This window comes from Leptodactylus fuscus, chromosome 1, assembly GCF_031893055.1.
Source record: "Leptodactylus fuscus isolate aLepFus1 chromosome 1, aLepFus1.hap2, whole genome shotgun sequence".
Classification (NCBI taxonomy): Eukaryota; Metazoa; Chordata; class Amphibia; order Anura; family Leptodactylidae; genus Leptodactylus; species Leptodactylus fuscus.
Window position 1 is genome coordinate 94,871,859 of NC_134265.1, and position 10,374 is coordinate 94,882,232.

Below are 10,374 nucleotides of genomic sequence, written 5' to 3' on the forward strand. Positions count from 1 at the left end.
TGATATATTTAAAACAAGTTGACATTGCAAAGCCTTGGATACTCAGATTCCATGACATATGACATCATATTGAAGTAGACCGAACCAAAAACAAACACTTCCTCTGTAGTAAGGTGAAAAACGTTGTTCATGCTTCTATACAGGCATACAGTATGCTCCCAAGACCTACTGCTACACTCTTGTGTCTGCTCATGTTCTATCAGATGTTATTTTTTCATAGAGTGCTGGATGTACAGCACTAGATAAATGTGATGACAACATTCCCGACATCAAAGGGGCTACACGGTGGCTCAGTGGTTAGCACTGCGGCCTTGCAGCGCTGGCGTCCTGGTGTTCAAATCCCACCAAGGGCAAAAAACCATCTGCAAGGAGTTTGTGTGTTCTCCCCGTGTTTGCATGGATTTCCATCCCATATTCCAGAAAGACATACTGATAGGAAAAAATGTACATTGTGTGCCCTATGTAGGGCTCACAATCTACATAAAAAAAAAAAAACATTCCTGACATCAAAAAAGGACATCAATTCATTGCTGCTGTGACCCTCATCAATTTGGAGATTATTTTTGTTTATTTTTTAATCTGTCCATCCATTCATAAATTATTTCCCCTTGTGGGTTATATGTAAATTAGCTTTTATACACCAACTTTTTTTTTTTTTTTTTTTTTAAATCAGAGAATATAAAAGGCTACCACCAGCTTGGAGAATAAGAGCCAACTTACATATAACCTTATTAAAGGCTCGTATTAAACAAAAATAAAGATTCTTCAGGGGAACAGTGGCAATCAAATAATGCATGTCATTTCGCATTTTGTTCCTGGAGACAAGCCTGCTTTAAAACCTTAACTTTTAACAATTATGTCTCTAAGACATTATCTGTACTTCAATATTTTTTTTTTTATTTTTTTTTTAAAGCAAACAATATGGAAGGACAATATGATAGCTGAGCTCTGTAATATATGGGTTTAAAGGGGCTCTATCAGCAAAATCATGCTTATAGAGCCCCACATATGCGTGAATAGCCATTAAAAAGGCTATTCAGGCACCGTAAAAGTTATATTAACCTACCCCCCAGTTTTAAAATAATACCCTAAAAAAGAATGTGATCTATTTACGCATCGTGTACTAGATGGATGAGTGTTGCTTACCCTCACATTCAGTAGTGCTGGGGTTGTTACAGACACAGTCTCTTGCTTCACAGAAACCGATGCTTCAGTCTCCTTATTTCCTCCTAAAGCACCAATTGGCACAGACTGGAAAACATCAAACAAAAGAAAACTGAGCCACAATAGTTTGCCATTGTATACTTCATCTACAGTGTAGCCCTACCCATCCCTTTCCAACGATATACCTAGTCCACTAGCCAAAAAGTATGTATGGGATTTTAAGGCTTTGTGTTCAGCAGTTTCAAATACCCCTACCTTAAATACAGCATTGTTATGCAAGTATGTTAATAAATAGCTGACAAGCCCTGGTTACTGCCAAAGGCTTTATTTCAGGTACATGCAAAGCAAGGCCTTTTTATCTACGGTGCGTTAGGATTTACCATAACTAGGAATTGCATCATCAATAATACAGTCTTAGGGGCTGCAATGGTGCCTTTACAGGCCATATCATTCGGGAATGCATTTGCCATAAAAAGGTGGGTTTAGGTAGGTGGCTCTTGTCAAAGTAACTTCCACATTATGCACGGACCCTTACAGCAAAGGTAAGAGACCTTTGGCATGCGAACTGTCACAAAACTACAAGTCCAAGCATGCCTATTTGCTCTCATAGGAACTCCGAGAGGAAAATGAAGCATGCTAGGAGATGTAGTGTCACAGCAGCTGGAGTGCCAATTCCTGCCCTAGGGCATCCACTGTTTAACCTAGTGTCATCTTTTCCCCAGATAAGTGATGTGCCTGCACCTAGCCATTGACACAAAAATAAATAAAATATTCATCACGTCAGGACATCATCTTCCTTCATAGTGGAACCGTCGCACAAGACCTGCCCTTTTTGGAGATGTTATAACCTCGTCGGTAAAGCAGCAATCCAGGATATAAAGACATGCCTGCTCTCTTCCAGAAAAGACTCAACTTTCTCTTCTCAGGCAATTGGTCACATGGCCATGCTGTCAGCTCAGTCCCATTCTAATGAATGGGACTGAGCTGACAGCATGGCCAAGAGACCAACAAATGTGATATCACTGCCTGAGAAGAAGAAGGGAAGCTTTTAGTGAAAGACAGTAGCCATCTTTATAAATAGGGTCAAACAGAAGAAATACAGCTCCTCTAATTCATTAAAACAAACCCCCCCCCCCAAAAAAAAAAAAAAAAAAAAAAAAAAAAACTAGCAATCGAACACCTACGAAAGTAGACATGCAACAAACTGCATTTAATGAAATATATTTAATATTTATAGGAGCAACATTAGCCCTGATTATATTTGCAGAGCACAGCTAGGTATGCCAGAAGTCTCGTTCCTCTGGCTTCCCTGCCAGCGTTCTGACTCTCAGTTATATTATTCTATACTAGGGACCTACAGCTGGAACAGAGTGGAGTCGGTGTTGTCACACGGAAGTGGAGCACGAAGACATCGAACAGAGACCCACTAATACACTCTGCAAATCTAGTCATCAGGGTGCCAAGGGACCACCAGATATCACTAAGGCTAGGTTCACATCTCCGTAAGAGACACCTCCACAGATTCAACTTAAAATCAGAAGTGAGAAAAGTCATACAAGGAGGACTTCAGTATAAAACCAGAGGAAACTGTGTGGAAACACGGCAGATCCCATTATTATTATTCCACAGGTAACCGCTTTTATAAACAAACAGGGTCTCCATCTTTCAGATCCCCAAGCAGACCTAAATGACAGACTAGAACGCTAGCCTACACTGCTTATCCAGAGCAGAGAACGCCCTGGTAAGGTTTATATTTCCCTGTATAACTTCCCCTTTAAATTATTCTGCCACAAATGAAAAAGGATATGTGGAGAAAACCTTCAGCACTGTATTCAGTGCTGTGGATACGCATACTTACTAATATAGATACCCCACGATTCAGAGCTTTTTATAAGAATCCAGGGGTGCTAGAATTATGCAACTCGGTCAAACCCTGACTCGTGACATACTAAGCTTAACTCCTGCTGCTTGTCCTCAGAATCCAACAGGGCCAGTTGCAAGATAAAGAGTAGGAGAGTCAGCAAAGGTGCCAGACTAGTAGACTACCATCACCCCTACAGTACTATGAAAAGCTCAGACTCTGGGAACAGGGAGCTGCCATGTATAAAAGTGGGCTTATCCACTGGACTGATCACACTGCTGAAAGGTTTTATCCTTCACATAACCCCTTTATCAAACTGCTAAAAGTTAAGGAGAACCATTAGCATGTAAAAGGTTTCATTTATATTTCTTACATAAAGCCATAATACTCCACCCCACTGTATACAAATGACCATTGCTCAAAGACCTCCCTCTTCCTCGGCGCTCACAATTTCTTAAATACACAATCAGCAACCCCACTGATCAGATACTTATGGCCTACACTAAGGCGAGGCCATTAACCCCAACCAACTTGGTTAAGGGAAATGTAAAAACCCAATATTTTGCAGCAAGCTAACAAACCAATAAAATCCATTTGTATGTTAATGCGGAAGAAAGAGAACCTTGTAGAAACAGATTTCCCAGCAACTCACGAGGCCACTTCTACTAAGCAACACACACTTATACTAACAATGGGAGACAGGCAACTGAATGAATGTAAAGTTGTTTAGAGTCAGCAAGAATAGCACAGCATGGGGTTCATCAGGATCTGTCTCACACAACTGTTTCCGCAAACACAAGCTGCTATGCATGTGTGAAGAGACTTAAGGATTTTCTTTTTTTAAAATCCTGGACAATTCCTGAACAGGAAATGCATTCAAATCATGTAAAATTGTTTTACCTATGCATATGAATGTTCTACTCAATGCATATTGAGATTTATATCTAGCAAATAACAATGCATCTACAGAACAGAAGAAAACTTAGAACTGTAATTTGCCACATGCCACAACAAAGTAACAGAAGCAATTCATTCTGATTGTCAATATAACCTTTACCTTTATGCATGCAGCATACTAAATAATAACAGACCACTGCATATGTACTTTGGATAGGTGCTATTCCAATAACGCACAGGCTACAGAGCCACAGATAGGGTGCTGGATGTTTATACAAGGGTTTGCTAGCAGCTTTCAGCTGTCTAAATATTAAAATAATAAATTTATATTTCCGTGTCCAGAAATTCTAAACTGTTAAAATATATCAAGTTATCTGGATGAGGAAAGCTGCAACAGCAAAAATAATACAATACAATACTATGCATTTGCAAGTACTGTAAAATGCCACGATTTTTCCCACGGCATTTTCGCCATGGGCAAATCGTGGCGTTTCCGGCCCATGGGGCTCCAGGCCTAAAGGTTTTTGTTGTTTTTTTTTTTTTAACTGGCAAAGCACAAGAAAACTACATCTATTTCCTTTCATTTATTTTTGGTTATCTCCATAATTGCACTAGTCCCAGTCCAAAGAATAAGGTCAACAAGTCATTTTACTAGATAGTAAATGCTGTAAAAATGAAACCCCAGACAAATAATGGGAGTTTAATGGAGTTTTTTTTTTTTTATGTAGATTGTGAGCCCCATATAGGGACCACAATGTATATATAAATATATATATATATTTTTTATTTAAGCATGTCTTTGTAGAATGGGAGGAAATCCACCCAAACACGGGGAGAACATACAAACTCCTTGCAGATGTTGTTCCTAGTGGGATTCGAACCCAGGACTCCAGCACTGCAAGGCTGCAATGCTAACCACTGAGCCACCGTGTTGAGAAATGAGTTTTTCAATACAGTATCTGGAACATTAAATGGTGCCAAAAAAATAGGTCTTATCACAGAAACAAACATTTATAAGGCTATGTTTTCTAAAACCAGAATTAAAAATGGCTGTACTCTGAAGGGGTTCATTAAGTTAAGACTAGAGGAAAGAAAAAAAAAAAAAAAACCCAATGAGAACAGCGGCACCGTTCATAAGGTCAGTGAACACAGGCCGCATAACGGACAGGAATAGGGCCTGTTCTGAGTTTTGCTCCTGGCCCCATACATGGGACTATGAAAATACTATGTGCATGGGGCTATAGAAATTAATGGGTCAGTGTGTTAGTGGAAAAACTTGGCTAGCACTGACAATGCACATGACCATGTGCATGAGATCCAAGACAAAGAAATTACACATTTAGCACTAAACAGTTAACAAGTATAGTATATTAGTTTACCCCCCCCACCCCCCCCCCCCCAAAAAAAAACAAAAAAAAAACCCCCAGAGTCATGGTATAAGAGTTTCCTTACTCTTTATACACGCATTGTATCAATTCAGTTTTTGTAACTAACTGAACAATCTCTAAGATTTATTTGTTCTGAAAATTCTCTAGAAACTAAACAGATCTCATAGACCACTAGTCATTCTATATGAAATAACTTACCTGCTGGGTGACAGGGACTGGTCCTGGGGCAATGACACCAATATCCAAGCCATCGCCATCGAAAAGGTCATTGGGGCTGATGCCACTCTCACTCAGAGCAGCAAGCAACAAGTCTTGCCCTGGATCCATCATCTTGAATGTAGAGAAAAATAAGAGTGAGTGTAAAAAGCAAAAATATATTCCTTGTGCCCACTAAAAATGAACATCAACAAGTATGGGAAGCAGCTAGGCCTTAGCTTTCTTGCACAAAGTCAGAGGGAGCAGCTTTTATATGGTTCACCTAGGGATTTGCCCTTGAGCAAAACTGAAGTAGACGGACTGGCAACACAACAACAAATACTTAATTAGCTTTACAAAGGAATGATAAAGATGACTGGCTAACACAATAAGTATTCAACCAATAGCAGATCACAATAGACCGTAGATAACAGTAGGCTTCAACCAGAGGGACACCCAGAAATAGGCAATGTGGTCTTCGTGCAGAATGAAAAATATAATTTTCTGAAACATCTGTATAATGAGGTCTGTACAAGTAAAGGGAACACAGTAATGCTGAACTATCTATCTACACAGTAAGTTTTACAGGTATGGGTGTACAGACATCAGAGGGAGGCCAGGTACAGGTATGGGTGTACAGACATCAGAGGGAGGCCAGGTACAGGTGTACAGACATCAGAGGGAGGCCAGGTACAGGTGTACAGACATCAGAGGGAGGCCAGGTACAGGTATGGGTGTACAGACATCAGAGGGAGGCCAGGTACAGGTATGGGTGTACAGACATCAGAGGGAGGCCAGGTACAGGTATGGGTGTACAGACATCAGAGGGAGGCCAGGTACAGGTATGGGTGTACAGACATCAGAGGGAGGCCAGGTACAGGTATGGGTGTACAGACATCAGAGGGAGGCCAGGTACAGGTATGGGTGTACAGACATCAGAGGGAGGCCAGGTACAGGTATGGGTGTACAGACATCAGAGGGAGGCCAGGTACAGGTATGGGTGTACAGACATCAGAGAGAGGCCAGGTACAGGTATGGGTGTACAGACATCAGAGAGAGGCCAGGTACAGGTATGGGTGTACAGACATCAGAGAGAGGCCAGGTACAGGTATGGGTGTACAGACATCAGAGAGAGGCCAGGTACAGGTATGGGTGTACAGACATCAGAGAGAGGCCAGGTACAGGTATGGGTGTACAGACATCAGAGGGAGGCCAGGTACAGGTATGGGTGTACAGACATCAGAGGGAGGCCAGGTACAGGTATGGGTGTACAGACATCAGAGGGAGGCCAGGTACAGGTATGGGTGTACAGACATCAGAGAGAGGCCAGGTACAGGTATGGGTGTACAGACATCAGAGGGAGGCCAGGTACAGGTATGGGTGTACAGACATCAGAGGGAGGCCAGGTACAGGTATGGGTGTACAGACATCAGAGGGAGGCCAGGTATGGGTGTACAGACATCAGAGGGAGGCCAGGTATGGGTGTACAGACATCAGAGGGAGGCCAGGTATGGGTGTACAGACATCAGAGGGAGGCCAGGTACAGGTATGGGTGTACAGACATCAGAGGGAGGCCAGGTACAGGTATGGGTGTACAGACATCAGAGGGAGGCCAGGTACAGGTATGGGTGTACAGACATCAGAGGGAGGCCAGGTACAGGTATGGGTGTACAGACATCAGAGGGAGGCCAGGTACAGGTATGGGTGTACAGACATCAGAGGGAGGCCAGGTACAGGTATGGGTGTACAGACATCAGAGGGAGGCCAGGTACAGGTATGGGTGTACAGACATCAGAGGGAGGCCAGGTACAGGTATGGGTGTACAGACATCAGAGGGAGGCCAGGTACAGGTATGGGTGTACAGACATCAGAGGGAGGCCAGGTACAGGTATGGGTGTACAGACATCAGAGGGAGGCCAGGTACAGGTATGGGTGTACAGACATCAGAGGGAGGCCAGGTACAGGTATGGGTGTACAGACATCAGAGGGAGGCCAGGTACAGGTATGGGTGTACAGACATCAGAGGGAGGCCAGGTACAGGTATGGGTGTACAGACATCAGAGGGAGGCCAGGTACAGGTATGGGTGTACAGACATCAGAGGGAGGCCAGGTACAGGTATGGGTGTACAGACATCAGAGGGAGGCCAGGTACAGGTATGGGTGTACAGACATCAGAGGGAGGCCAGGTACAGGTATGGGTGTACAGACATCAGAGGGAGGCCAGGTACAGGTATGGGTGTACAGACATCAGAGGGAGGCCAGGTACAGGTATGGGTGTACAGACATCAGAGGGAGGCCAGGTACAGGTATGGGTGTACAGACATCAGAGGGAGGCCAGGTACAGGTATGGGTGTACAGACATCAGAGGGAGGCCAGGTACAGGTATGGGTGTACAGACATCAGAGGGAGGCCAGGTACAGGTATGGGTGTACAGACATCAGAGGGAGGCCAGGTACAGGTATGGGTGTACAGACATCAGAGGGAGGCCAGGTACAGGTATGGGTGTACAGACATCAGAGGGAGGCCAGGTACAGGTATGGGTGTACAGACATCAGAGGGAGGCCAGGTACAGGTATGGGTGTACAGACATCAGAGGGAGGCCAGGTACAGGTATGGGTGTACAGACATCAGAGGGAGGCCAGGTACAGGTATGGGTGTACAGACATCAGAGGGAGGCCAGGTACAGGTATGGGTGTACAGACATCAGAGGGAGGCCAGGTACAGGTATGGGTGTACAGACATCAGAGGGAGGCCAGGTACAGGTATGGGTGTACAGACATCAGAGGGAGGCCAGGTACAGGTATGGGTGTACAGACATCAGAGGGAGGCCAGGTACAGGTATGGGTGTACAGACATCAGAGGGAGGCCAGGTACAGGTATGGGTGTACAGACATCAGAGGGAGGCCAGGTATGGGTGTACAGACATCAGAGGGAGGCCAGGTACAGGTATGGGTGTACAGACATCAGAGGGAGGCCAGGTACAGGTATGGGTGTACAGACATCAGAGGGAGGCCAGGTACAGGTATGGGTGTACAGACATCAGAGGGAGGCCAGGTACAGGTATGGGTGTACAGACATCAGAGGGAGGCCAGGTACAGGTATGGGTGTACAGACATCAGAGGGAGGCGAGATACTTTGTCTATTCTGAAACCTGAGCAACAATCTGCCTCAAACTTCCTGTGGCCAAATGTCCTATCTACAAGTAAACCTTCAATACCTTGTGACCATTACCAATGACCATGCCATAAAGTAGTCATACAGGGCCATCACTTTGTGACCTTTCCCTAAGGCTAGGCTAAAGGCCCATGGTAACTTCTTGGGTGATGCTGATCGATGTGACTGAGTTAGTAGTAAGATCTCTGGACTATAAGGACAAGGTGCACGTAGGTAGCACAGCCAGTGTGTATGGGTGTACCTGGACAATCCAGTGTCCCTTTGGAAGGACGTGGAAGTGACTACCCAGAAGGTAAGGGCTGGGGAATGAAGCACGTGCTGGCCGCTGATCTAGGGCTGGTTTCAGGGAGACCACAAGACTAGGAATGAGGACTCAGCCTCATAGGGACACACACGAGGGACATGCCGAGCAGAGGTCAGCCGCTCACACTACCACGTGGTCACAATATAAACTTCCGGGTTGGGCCAGGATGACTAATGTAATGTCCAGTGATGGGGGAGAACCAGACCGGGCAGGCTAGAGCCCAAACCCTCAGCCCTCCCCGGTACCTGACAGGACGGGGCGCCGGAGCCCGGCACATGGGGAGCGGCCTTACATCTCACCGCCACCGAACGAGACACAAAGCCACAAGGCGGGAGCTGCACGCCGGTCCGCAGGGTACGAGCTCACAGCACTGAGGTAAAGAGCCGGTGTGACAGGAGGGTGCGTTACCGCACAGTGCTCTGCGGGAGGCCGCTGTCCACAGATGCGGTAGCACACTATGAGGACTCTGTACACACAGAGAACGTGTGGCTGCAGTACAGGAGCCAGGCAGCTGCCCGTTTACCTCAGGCCTTTCGGGGCCTCAGCAGACCATCCGCCGGTCCGCATAAACAAGCCCTTCAGTGTACGGCTGCATCCCTCCCCGCCCCCTAGCGGCTCCTCTCCCCGCAGTTCGCAGTCACTTACGATGCTGATCTTGAAGACGTCGTCACTCAGCTGCTTTGTCAACACCAAACTGCTGCTGTTACTCCGAGCCGCTGCTTTCTACCTCACAGCCGCCATCTTTACCGGGGAAACACCACAGCTCAGTACCACGTGACCCGCGCAGACCGAGGCCTGTTCTCCCGCCCCCACTCAGCGCCAGCCCCGCCGCGTCTGCCCGGCAGCTCTCTCCTGTCTTCTTCCCAGTCTTCACTAAGCGCCGGTGTGGTGATTTTATTATAATCCATAATTATTATTATTTTGTTGGGTTTCAAGAAGAAGGCAGTTGAGAGCCACGTGACATGCGGTCCCTCCTAGGAAGTGACGTTGTGGGGCGGTAAAGGGCGGAGACTTGGCATAACGTGTGCGCCATCTTGAGAAGGTCACGTCAGGGGGTTTTCTTTGGGCGGCTCATGTGACTGGGGTAGAAGTCTCGCGTTACGTGTGGAGTGACTAGGATACTTGTCTCTTATTGAGTGCACTCCAAAATGGATCCGTAATGTTGTTGGCTTCTGTGATGAGGTAGACCGGTGCGTCATGCTGGGCATGGTAGCTGTCTAATGCGCAGTGCCCCAGATTTTTTTAATAATAATGCACGTTCTCACTTCAGGTTTGATGACCAGGCCTGAGATGACTGCCAACAAGAGGCAACATATCCTTGTGCTCTGTGGTTGGATCCAACTCTGGATGTTGCATAGGACAGCAGGGAGGATATATTCACAAATAATATC

General features: G+C 45.8%; 1 protein-coding gene across 3 annotated transcripts in view; it reads right to left on the bottom strand.

Moving 5' to 3' along the window:
- SBNO1 (strawberry notch homolog 1) overlaps positions 1-9,953 on the bottom strand; it is a 33,545-nt gene extending 23,592 nt beyond the window's left edge. The window contains exons 1-3 of one of the 3 annotated variants that reach the window (XM_075274229.1): positions 9,629-9,953; positions 5,509-5,640; positions 1,153-1,251 (exon numbers count right to left, since the gene is read on the bottom strand). In XM_075274229.1, coding sequence (XP_075130330.1) covers positions 1,153-1,251; positions 5,509-5,640 — 231 coding nt within the window. In that variant the 5' untranslated portion in view covers positions 9,629-9,953. Of the gene's footprint in view, positions 1-1,146; positions 1,252-5,508; positions 5,641-9,628 lie in introns of all 3 variants that reach the window. The other 2 variants (XM_075274220.1, XM_075274238.1) reach the window with 2 other exon arrangements.
- Between the last annotated feature and the right edge of the window lie 421 nt (positions 9,954-10,374).